The sequence below is a fragment of the Periophthalmus magnuspinnatus genome, chromosome 14 (genome assembly GCF_009829125.3).
Source record: "Periophthalmus magnuspinnatus isolate fPerMag1 chromosome 14, fPerMag1.2.pri, whole genome shotgun sequence".
NCBI lineage: Eukaryota > Metazoa > Chordata > Actinopteri > Gobiiformes > Gobiidae > Periophthalmus > Periophthalmus magnuspinnatus.
In genome coordinates this window covers 31,895,620-31,908,193 of record NC_047139.1, presented here as the reverse complement: position 1 = coordinate 31,908,193, position 12,574 = coordinate 31,895,620, and the positions used below count along the sequence as shown (strand labels likewise).

At 42.1% G+C, this 12,574-nt stretch overlaps 1 protein-coding gene across 1 annotated transcript in view; it reads right to left on the bottom strand.

Annotated features, from left to right (window-relative positions):
* Positions 1 to 12,574, bottom strand: part of ubl3a (ubiquitin-like 3a) — a 56,185-nt gene that overhangs the window by 6,979 nt on the left and 36,632 nt on the right. The window contains exon 2 of the mRNA XM_033978170.2: positions 1,838 to 1,946. Coding sequence (XP_033834061.1) covers positions 1,838 to 1,946 — 109 coding nt within the window. The remainder of the gene's footprint in view (positions 1 to 1,837; positions 1,947 to 12,574) is intronic.

Below are 12,574 nucleotides of genomic sequence, written 5' to 3'. Positions count from 1 at the left end.
GTAGTCTAAGCAAGGACTCCCGGATTTCCCTCACCCCAAACACTTCCTCCAGCTCCTCTGGTGGAACCCCAAGGCATTTCCAGGCCAGCCGAGAGACGTATTCAATACATAGTGTCAATGCATTATAAAAAATATTCTCTACTGTGTCAATAATCTATTCATGGTTTCCCTGTCAAGCACAAATGTAAGGAATGTCTTTGATGAAATGACATGAGGAACAATTTATTTTATTTGTGTAACCCAAAATAACCAGAAATATGACCCATAACCATCCCATTTTCAATAGATTAATTTGTACGGTATGTTAAAAATGACAAACTCTGATTAGTAGTAATAGCAGTCCTAGCAGCCAATAATGCCATTTATTTGTGTTATTATTATGTGCATCCTACACATTTTCAAACTGCTTGTGCACATGTTTAGGACCGCTGCTGTGTGAACATTTAAAGGTGTGGCTGTTGAGGTCAGGGCCGGATCAAATGCATTATGCATTGGGAGTGGGCGTTGGACTGACCCGTGGTGGACAGCCTGTGATACATTCTTATGCTCAGTGGCAATCAGAGCAAAAGGAGAAAGGCTAATTACCCACGCCAAAGACTTTCCCACAATGCACCGCAGTCCTATGTGAGTAATTAGCGGAGCTCTGAATGTGATCTGTGGAACTACAGGACATGGAGCTTCCTCAAATGCTTGAAAGAAATAAAAAAGAAGAGTGGAATCATTGTAATGTGGAGAATAGGGATTTCAAACAGCACACTGCAGCAGTAGTTGTACCTACCTATGTACCTTCTACAATCTGTAGTCTGATATTGCAATGCTTACGGTGATGGGGAGTCTATACAAGAGAATGGTAAAACTCTACTTCAATAAGGTGAATATAATATTGAAATTACTATGTAACTTGATGACCCTTGCTGATCAAATCTGTATGTTCTTATATTGATTTATGATGTGGAAATTTGAATGGGGTCTTTGGTTACACAACTGCACCTGTAGTTTGTGATTCGTGGTAAAGTGAAATCAAATTGAACATAGCATGAGTGTTGTTGCATTTTACATAATGTTTTGGCTTTGGGCAGACCAGAAACACCCAGCCCTTTGAGACACTGTGAACTCAAGCTACAAACACAGACAGCTGCAATTTGATTAAAAACATTCAAACATCCTTCTACTGCTTATCTCTAAGAGTCTCAGGGGCAACAGATGCACTTCCCACTCCCCAGTCACTTCCTCCAAAAGATCCAAGGGATCTAGAAGGCGTTCCCAGGCCAATATCACTACAGCAGTTTAGATGCTACTTTTTTACATACTTTGTTAGACTTTTATGTTAAGTTGTAAAACGACTTGGCTTGCATCCAATTCAGCCCTGATGAAGACATGGCTTTGTCAGGTTCAGGTCCTGGTCTAGGCCAGGTTTAGTTACTGCATCATTGGTGAAAGTGGGAACAAAATGGCATCTGTTTCTTTAATATTACCAAGTTTTCTTAATACTAGGTTCTGATGTATTCTGAAAATATTCAGGAAATGTCCAATATTTTTCTATTTATGTGATATATGTTTTCTAGTACCATATGCTTAAATAAGTATATAGTTCCAATTCTAGTTTTCTATTCTGTTTCTATTCTAGTTATTAGTTATGACACCACAGTTGTTATTACATTGCTTGTTTTTAGATGTTTCAGTCAGGCAAAACACATTAAGATGGTAGAGAGAAATTGCAAATCTACAGCTTACCCCAGACCATCTCCCATACAGTGCTCTTAGCCTCTATATTTATGAATCAGACCAGTGACCAGTACACTCTGTTTGCCCCTGCCATGTGTAAGTGTGGACTCACCCATGGGCCAGTGGTCATACACGTGCTTTGCGATGTCTGCTGCCGAGTGGTTCGGGGAGAAGAGAAATTCATTTGTTTTACCACTGACAAGAATAAGCCTCAGGTTGATCTGTAACACAAATACACAGAGTGCACATAAGAGCAGAGAAAACATCAGAGGGACATAAGACTTTTCGTTTAAAAGCAGGAAGCACGGGCAAGTACAGAGTAATTTAATATGGAACGTGGACTGCACATCCGGACAGCTTCATGTCTATTCAATATCCTGACGCCGCTTTGGTGAGAATTTTCCACCTCTCAAGTCAAACCGTTTAGAAAACCTCATTGTATTATGTTATACTCAGACGAATCCAATAATATATAACATTTAGTCCAACAAAACTCATTACTTGAGTAAAATTTATATCCACATATAACAGTAGCTACTATAACTTAAGTAGCCCTAGATGACTTCACGTTTGCCCCCAAACTAGGCAGACATAAGTTGGAGAGCTGAAAATTTAAATGTTATGAAAAGATGGGAGAGTATGTTTGTTTATGCTATAAAATGTAAACACAGTCACAAATAGGTTTATATGCACAGTCAAATTGAGGAAGCAACAAATTAAAAGTTGTTGTTAGTAGAGGTTAATACATTTGCCTTTAAGCATACTGTGATAAAGTTTTTTTTAAAAATGCCCATTAAATTAGGCTTTGAAAAACACAGTAGAGGGAAAGTGACACTGGTGAATGTTTTATTCATTTTCACAGTTCAGAGCTACAAATTTGCTTAAATAATTGTGAACATTTTGAACTCTTTTTAATCACTGTCTAGCGATAATAAAGAGCTGAGCAAAGTAACAAATTGAGTTTTTAGTATGCTAAACATTTTCATACATCTACTGAAATGTTTATGTACAGCCTAAGTGAAAATGTATGCACTTTTTAAATAACTACACTAAAAAACATGGAGAATACAAAATAACCACAATTAAACAAATCCAGCTTGGACAATTTAATAAAAAATAAATTAGAAAAACGGTTTAAATCAGGTCAGGACTAAACCCGGTCTAAACCAAGTCTAACCCAGGACAAAAATAAACTTCCAGCCTAAAACAAAAACAATTCAAATTAAAAGCTAGACTAAACAATCACCACTACAAGCTCCTGGTCCTAGTACCGCTGCTTGAAATCCCCCCCGTCCCCACAGCCGATCAAAACTGAGTCCCACAGTGAGTCTTTAAGGCCAGGAGAGGTCTGTCTGGGGCGTGTTTGTTTTAGTCGACTGTACACGCCGGCCTTGGAGCTTTAGCAAGCGCGTGGCACTAGCACGTGTGTGTCACTGTGGTGCTCCCATGTGTCCACCCGCCCCCCTCGGCTGCACATGAAAACACACACTGCAAAAAGTCTATCCACTCAAATGTATTCAGAATATTGAAAGCAGTTTTGTTTATTACATATTTACTATGACTCTGACAGACTATTAATTGATCTAGGAAAAATATGTATTCTTTGAACAATCCAAAAGTTAAAGAGGATAAAAAAGGTAAAAATAATGATAAAGATAAAGGTAACTCATAAGAGAAAGCACATACTGCAGAATATTTTGAACATTTGGACATTTTTATGCTTTGATATATAATGGTTCTCTATACATTTATCTTTATTTTAGCCAGTATGACGCAAGTTTTGCTTACCTCAAAAATAAACACCAATCAGAAATGACTTGAAAATCAGTAAAATAACGTAGGCCTAATGTATTAATAATAAACATGAATTAATTCATTTTTCAAAACTTATAAGTAAATCAGTCAAGTCATTAGTCAAGTCACAAACTTTTGCAGTGCACTCACTATTTGAATGATGCAACTGCGATAACACACACGATTGAGACACAGAACTGCCTAAGAACATTATCGCATCAGCTTATAGTTTTAAACCAGCATAAACCCACAGCCGCAAACACACACACACGAGCACACGCACGCACACACACACAGGCCAAAGTGAAAGGCTTGGACTGACCTGGACTTAGCTCACAGCAGACAACCACAAGGAAGCACACAAGGTCAAATTCAGCAGATAAGGCTTCTCTAAAGCCCCTTATGAAGAAAATTAAATCAAGGCCAGTTACGTCGCCCAGACCGGCGTTACCGGGGCCCCACACTGGAGCCAGGCCTGGGGTGGGTGCTCGACAGCGAGCGCCTGGTGGCCGGGCCTTTCCGGGCTCAGCCCAAAGGAGTGACGTGGGGCCATCCTCATGTGGATCCACCACCCGCAAGAGGATCCGTAAGGGGCCGGTGAATGAAGATCTGGGCAGCAGTCGAAGGCGGGGGCCTCGACGACCGGATCTCTGGACATGGAGACTGGCTCTGGGGACATCGAATGTCACCTCGCTGGGGGGAAGGAGCCTGAGCTTGTGCGGGAGGTTGAGCGTTACCGACTAGATATAGTCGGCCTCGCCTCCACGCACAGTTTGGGCTCTGGAACCCAACTTCTTGAGAGGGGCTGGACTTTCCATTTCTCTGCCGTTGCCTGCGGGGAGAGGCGGCGAGCTGGTGTGGGCTTGCTCATTGCCCCACAGCTCAGCCACTTCGTGTTGGGGTTCACTCCAGCTTTTCCTCGGCACTGCACCTTCGGGTCGGGAACAGGTCTCTCACTGTTGTGTCGGCCTAGGGGCCAAACAGCAGTGTAGAGTACCCAGCCTTCTTGGAGTCCCTGGGAGGGGTACTAGACAGTGCACCGACTGGGGACTCCGTTGTTCTCCTGGGGGACTTCAACGCCCATGTGGGTAACGACAGTGACACCTGGAGGGGCGTGAGTGGGACGAACGGCCTCCCTGATCTGAACCCAAGTGGTGTTTTGTTATTAGACTTCTGTGCTAGTCACAGTTTGTATGTAAACAAACACCATGTTCAAGCACAAGGGTGTCCATCGGTGCACGGGGCACCAGGACACTCTAGGTCGGAGGTCGATGATCGACTTTGTTGTCGTGTCATCTGACCTCCGACCGCGTGTCTTGGACACTCGGGTGAAGAGAGGGGCTGAGCTGTCAACCGATCACCGCGTGGTGGTGAGTTGGATCCGCTGGTGGAGGAGGAAGCCGGACAGACCTGGCAGACCCAAGCGTATTGTAAGGGTCTGTTGGGAACACCTGGCAGAGCCTTCTGTCGGAGGGGTCTTCAACTCACACCTCCGGGAGAACTTCTCCCTGATCCCGGGGGAGGTTGGAGACATGGACTCCGAGTGGGCCATGTTCTCCACCTCTATTGTCAATGCGGCCGCTCGTAGCTGTGGTCGTAAGGTCTGCGGTGCTTGTCGCGGCGGCAATCCCCGAACCCGGTGGTGGACACCGGAAGTAAGGGATGCCGTCAAGCTGAAGAAGGAGTCCTATCGAGCCTTGTTGGCTCATGGGACTCCTGAGGCAGCCGATGAGTACAGGCGGCTCGTGCGGTTGCAGAGGCAAAAACTCAGGGTTGGGAGGAGTTCGGTGAGGCCATGGAGGAGGACTATCGGACGGCCTCAAAGAAATTCTGGCAAACTGTCCGAGGCCTCAGGAGGGGGAAGCAGTGCTTCACCAACACTGTTTACAGTGCGGGTGGAGAGCTGCTGACCTTGACTGGGGATGTTGTCGGGCGGTGGAAGGAATACTTTGAGGATCTCCTCAATCCCCCCGTCATGTCTACCGAGGAGGAAGCAGAGACTGGGGACCCGGAGGCGGACTCGTCCATCACCCTGGCTGAAGTCACCGAGGTGGTTAGCAAGCTCCTCGGTGGCAAGGCTCCGGGGGTGGACGAGATCCGTCCTGAGTACCTCAAGTCTCTGGATGTTGTGGGACTGTCTTGGTTGACACGTCTCTGCAACATCGCGTGGTGGTCGGGGACAGTACCACTGGAATGGCAGACCGGGGTGGTGGTCCCTCTGTATAAGAAGGGGGACCGGAGGGTGTGTGTTCCAATTACAGGGGAATCACACTCCTCAGCCTTCCGGTAAGGTCTATTCCAGGGTACTGGAGAGAAGAATCCAACCGATAGTCGAACCTCTGATTCAGGAGGAGCAGTGTGGTTTTCGTCCTGGTCGTGGAACAGTGGACCAGCTCTATACTCTCCATCGGGTCCTCGAGGGTTCATGGGAGTATGCCCAACCAGTCCACATGTGTTTTGCGGATCTGGAGAAGGCATTCGACCGTGTCCTTTGGGGGGTGCTCTGGGAGTATGGGGTCCGGGGCCCTTTGCTAAGGGCTGTCCGGTCCCTGTATGACCGGAGCAGGAGCTGTGTTCGCATTGCCGGCAGTAAGTCAGACCTGTTCCCGGTGCATGTTGGACTCCGCCAGGGCTGCCCTTTGTCACCGGTTCTGTTCATTATATTTATGGACAGAATTTCTAGGCACAGCCAGGGGCAGGAGGGGGTCTGGTTCGGGAACCACAGGATTTCATCTATGCTATTTGCAGATGATGTTGTCCTGATGGCTTCATTGAGCCAGGACCTGCAGCAGGCACTGGGGCGGTTTGCAGCCGAGTGTGAAGCGGCTGGGATGAGAATCAGCTCCTCCAAATCCGAGGCCATGGTTCTCGACCGGAAAAAGGTGGTTTGCTCTCTCCGGGTGGGTGGTGAGTCTCTGCCCCAAGTGGAGGAGTTCAAGTATCTCGGGGTCTTGTTCACGAGTGAGGGAAGGATGGAGCGTGAGATTGACAGGCGGATCGGTGCAGCGTCTGCAGTGATGCAGTCGCTGTATCGGTCCGTTGTGGTGAAGAAGGAGCTGAGCCGGAAGGTGAAGCTCTTGATTTACCGGTCAATCTACATTCCTACCCTCACCTATGGTCATGAGCCCTCGGTAACGACTGAAAGGACAAGATCGCGGATACAAGCGGCCGAAATGGGTTTCCTCCGCAGAGTGGCTGGGCGCACCCTTAGGGATAGGGTGAGGAGCTCAGTCACACGGGAGGAGCTCGGAGTAGAGCCGCTGCTCCTACACGTTGAGAGGAACCAGTTGAGGTGGCTCGGGCATCTGCTCAGGATGCCTCCTTTTCTAACTCCAATAGGCACACAGTGATTTACATACGCTCACCTCATACACCAGTGTATGCAAACAGTCATACACTGACAAAACGACATCTGCTCATCTCCATGGACATGGAGATGTTATTGTTTTTCCAGGAATAATCCAAAGTATGGTGTTACACTAAATAAAATGTAGCTCTATAGAGACAAACAGGTGATGCTACCAAATTAATGGCATGACACATGTGGAGAGACAACCCAGCTCCAGTAAGAATGGCAAAACAGACCAGAAAGCAACTTTATTCAATTAAATGCAAGATAGAGAAGCTTAAAGCCATAGTGTGGAACATTTCTGACACAGTAATAACATCTCCATGGAAACAAGCAGCAAGAAATGGTCTGTCTTAAAGATTTGTGATTTCGATTGGCAACTACCACATCAGCCCATCTCAGAAGAAAAAAATAAAGTAAGATTAATGACAGCTAGCTGAGAATAATGCAATTTGAATATACAATAAAATGTGTTTGTGTGGTAACTAAGAAGTAATCACATGTCAAGATTTATTTAGCCTAATGTAAATCGAACTGATATTCCAATACAGTGCCATCATATTTGAATTTCACTATCCATTTGTTTACATAATATATTTTGTATCTGTTTTTCTCTAATTATACTGTCATGTAAACTTTTAACAAATACTTTTCCATTCAGATTTGATTCAAAGTAGACATTGCTCAAACTAAAGGCTATACAAGATATCAGGTCAGACTACATAACACAACCACTCCACATAAGACACAGTAATCGTTTGACATATAGCTTTAGTTCAAAAGGGTTTCTTTTATGGGTTTTTGGGATTTTCCAGCTTGGGCCAGTAAAAGACATTTGTTGCAAGAAGCATAATAGTAATAGCATAGTAGGGGCGACAGTGGCTCAGTGGTTAGAGTGTTGGTCCCCCAACCCGAAGGTCGGAGGATCGAGCTCCCGTTCTCTCGCTGTGTCCTTAGGCAAGACACTTCACCCACATTGCCTATGAAAGTGGTGTGTGCATGAATGACAGGTGGTGGTCGGAGGGGCTGATGACAATATCTTCTACATCTCCTATCTACCAATTTATCAAGCATTTTTTTTTACATTTAAGTAAAATGCATTTTGAAAGGACTTTTTCATATTCAAGCATTTTTTTTTACATTTAAGTCAAATGCATTTTGAAAGGACTTTTTCATATTCGGCGGTTACTTTCCAATACAGTGAGATGTATTTTGTGTTATTAAGCGCTCAGCTAATTGCTTCCATTAGCATCTATGGAGACCTTTGCGTTTCCATCGAGGTGTTTTCTTCTTTGTGTTGGCATTAAAGGCTCTTATTGTCTACTGTTTTCATTGCCTGCATCCGCTGCATGACTTTAATTCAATCAGACCAACCTGCCCCTCCCCCACTCCCCAGGGCAAGAACCAGTGCCCCCATGTATTGTGCATTAAAACAGCTTCAGGTGGAAATGTATGCAAGATTATAGATCAGTTCAAGCATAAATATTCACACAATATACACACAATACTGCTGTCTTTAGGCGGGTGGCAGGTCAGTCGGCCGTACGGCATTATGCCATCAGCTTCAATACTGCAGTCAATAATGGAGCAAGTTTGATGAGGATTTTGTAGTGCCGAGGAAAAGCTGGCAATTTCAGCTATATAATATTTTGTGGTTTGCATTTTAGATATTCAAGACTTCAAATATAACCAAGATATATACACCACATGTTTTCTTGCAGTACAATTTTTTTTTATCAGTTTTACTAATGAGCTAATAAATAAGATTAATGCCTTTGTACAACTATGACTGTAAAAGGTAAGTTCTAAGTTCTTTCATTGTGCATATAGTGAAATTCTGGTCTGCTACATATTTTTTTTATTCAACACTACCTGCTGTGGCAGTAGTAGAGACAGTGTAGAAGAGGCAGTGGTCTATTAATATTTGCAGAGATACATATTAACATAAAATATTGCTCGTTTCACAGAATCCTTAAAATGATAAGCAGTTATAGTAAAAAAACAAAAAAAACAAACATTCAATACATAGCTTGCCGCCATCTTGTTTCTTATATTCATCATTCTTATTATTGGAAAAACTAGATCCAAAATGTCATCAAGCTGATCATTATCCAAATATCTCTGGACCTTTTGCAGCCATACCAATCTGTACATGTGAATGGCTGAGCCCATGTTAGTTTATCCAGCATTATCTGTCCGCATGAGTCCAAACCTTGTCCACAGTTTGTGTCGGGGCTGGGGTGTAAACATGCAGTAAGGCTCTTGGCGAAAACACTGTTTGCATGCGGCCGACCAGAGGACTCTGAATACCATCTATAATTATTCCTCTGAGCACCACTCTCAAATCTGTCTCTGGGCTCAGTGTACAGCACATGTGTTTATAATGTGCAGTGGACATTAAAAACCAGTGCTTCTGCTCTCTAGGCCCTTGAAGAATTACAAGTAAATAATGGTAGAATATTACTGCTGATTTATCACTATAAAATCCAATAACACACCTCGTAAAAGTTATTCACTCTGCCTTATACCACACTAAAAACAGATCAAGTCTGTTTTTATAGTTATTACGAAGGAACTGTGCTCTTTTATGTGCTGTTGTTTTGAATTGTTGATTACCTCTGATAAATTAGACTTTTAAAACATTATAATTATTTTTGAGCTGTCTCATTTATAAACATTAGAGATCGACCGATACAGCCTTATAGATAGAAGATTATAGATTGGATGACAATACGTTTATATGTTTAGAGTCCAGAGCAACTGATGGCCAATAATATCTCCTGATATTTGTGGGCCAATTTTTAGGGTCAGTTTTAATAATTTCCCCAAAATATTTCACTTAAATTTATTACACACTCATCCACAACCTTCTTTTACTACAAACTGGATTAGAAAGCTGTGTAGCCACATTTTGTGCAATAACCTTTTTGTGCTAAAATGTTCATATAAGACTTCATGTATAACGTTCGGCAGCTGGTCGGGTCAAACTAAATATTGGCCTCTGCTGGAGTTTTAAGGGAAATTGCAGATTTGCTAAAAAGTGCAAAAATCTGCAAATATCTCTAATTATCTTTGTGGCATTGAAATTGGTATGATGTATCAAGCCTGAACACTTATATGAAAACTTGCCTATATTTGTTTGAATAGAGAAATTTGGCAATCAGTATCAAGGAAAAGGTTGTGTGTATTCTAGGAAATGAATGAATTTAAAGGGAAAGATGAGGTGCTGCTGCCGCAGTACATTCTTTGTGGTCTGCTAAACACATGCAAGATGGATGCCTGAGTTAACTACAGTTTGACTTTTGCATTCTTCCACATTTAACCTGGAAGAATGCACTCAGATTGACTTTCCTTTCCTGGCTCTGACCTGAAGCTGCTAGATGATAATGAACTACAGAGAGCCTTGTCTAAAAAATGGTGAATAACCTCAATAGACAACATTTATTAGTCAATTGGAGTAAATAAAGATTTTTACCCCCCTTTTTTAAAAGATTGCAGCTTGACTCCCTAATGAGCGTTACATAAAGAAGCATGGCAATTATCAACCCACAACTGCGCCCCATTTCTGTCAAGGCACTATTGTCTGTGTTAATTAAAACACATTGAAAAGGCTTTTATAAAGTGATGGGACCATAGACACACATAAATATATTACAAAGCCCAATGGCGTTCAAGTGCTACAACTGCTATTTTTGCTATTACTCAGCCTGGCAAGCCAAGACTCCGTGCTTTTTCTATACTTTACCAAGATGTAGGCTATAGTTTGGGACTGGGTTTTCACTCCCTGAGTTCTGATGATTGACATGTAGGATAAAGAAAAAAAAAAAATAACAGAAGACCGAGAAGAGCAGACCTCAAAACATTAATAGTGACCCATGTCCTGTCTCACAATGGTCCAAATTCTTGCATCACTTCACTAGTTATCACTTACTCTTTTGCATGTGGTTTACGATGTTACAGTCACTCCTTAATTGAAACAATCTCGCCGATATGTGGTCAAGGAACTATAAACTATAATGCTATTTTTAGAACAATTACTTAATAATTAAATTTATTCAGTTTATTTGGACTCATGACTTGGCGGCAGCATCTTTTCTCTGGCTTTAGTTCACACCTGCAAGCAAAGCACACTGGGAAATCTACCCAATTTGGACTTCATACAAGATTATAAATTGAGTTTGGTCTACTCTGCAGCGCTTTGTGAGAGCGCCCCAGCAGAAAGCTTACATAACAGTGACGAGAGGATGATATGAGAACCGAGGGCCTGGGGCAAAATTTTGTTACATTGCTGTCTGTGTCTGCAAAGATGGAGGAGCAGAGAAAACCTAGCAAGACCATTTTATTCATGCAGCGCAAATAAAAGACTAAATGCAGTTTGTTTTTGTTTTTCTCTCTCCAACTGGTGGCCACCTGGTGAATATTTTTAGGAAAGGCTCAAAAGTGGAACATCTGAGGAAATTTGTTGGCTACATGATGAGGCAAGAGCACAGTATTATAATAGAAACAGAGGCTAGGCATGTTACAATAAAAGCTACATCGACTTATCGCTCGATACATGAGAGAAACAAGCAATAGAGGCTAAAGCTAGGCCTGTTACAATAACAACTACATCGACTTATTGTTCAATACAAGACAGAAGCAGGCAATAGAGGCTAAACCTGGGCCTGTTATGATAAAAGATACATCGACTTATCGTTAGATACATGACAGATGGACAATTTTTTTTTTTTTTTCGGATCAATGTTTATTGTGGTGGTGGTTTTTGCACTAGTGGGAAAAGTTTGGTTATTTTTCTGTACTATGATGACATTTGAGCTATACAGGGTTGAATTATGAACTTCTACTGCTCATCATAGATACAAACTAATTACTTAAGTGCTGCATCTTATATCACACTTACCATGACAGGCCTACCTAAAGCGAAACAACTATCAGTCTCAAATAAGTGAGCATTATCAGACTTAAAACATGAGTAAAAAATAGGTAGTCCAACAGGCGGGATTCCATATTCAAAGTAAGGGTAGATTTGTTTCTATTGATGTTTTGAAAATTTTAAATTTGTTTCACATTTGCAAAGAGTAATTTTACTTGCAAATTGTAAGCCATAAGAAAATCCTAAATGTACATGGTTGAATACATAGAGGAGAGCAGCTATCGTGTAATGTTTTTTTTGCTGACACTATAACTATTAGTAACACATTTTAACCTTGCCAGCCAATTCACAATATCATGGCTCAAATATTAAACACTAGATTTGCTATTTATGTCAAATAATTCTGTTCATTACTCATTAGCAATAAAAAATGTTACTGAGTGCTTACAAAACTCTCATGTATTTTTGATCATATTTGAAATTCCAGGATAAGTAAAGTGAAATAAAAATCAAGATATTTTGCCCTTCCCTCTAAAAAGCAAAGCACCAGGCAAGGTGTCACCAAACCAGGCACCTTCAATTATGGCTAAACAGATTGAAATATTAGAAATCAGCTAAATATATAAACTACAAGGTTAACAATGTGAGTGCAGAGCAGGAAGTTGTGAATGAAATGATAATTGAATCATGTTGGCTGATAGTAAAGGTCGTGAATGGGCAAAACAACAAGTCCCTGATTCTGATAATAATGTTTTTTCACTGTTACACAACAAAGCAGTAGCTAAACAACCTGACTTGTCAAATTTCATCTCGACACCGGTGATTAAATCCGT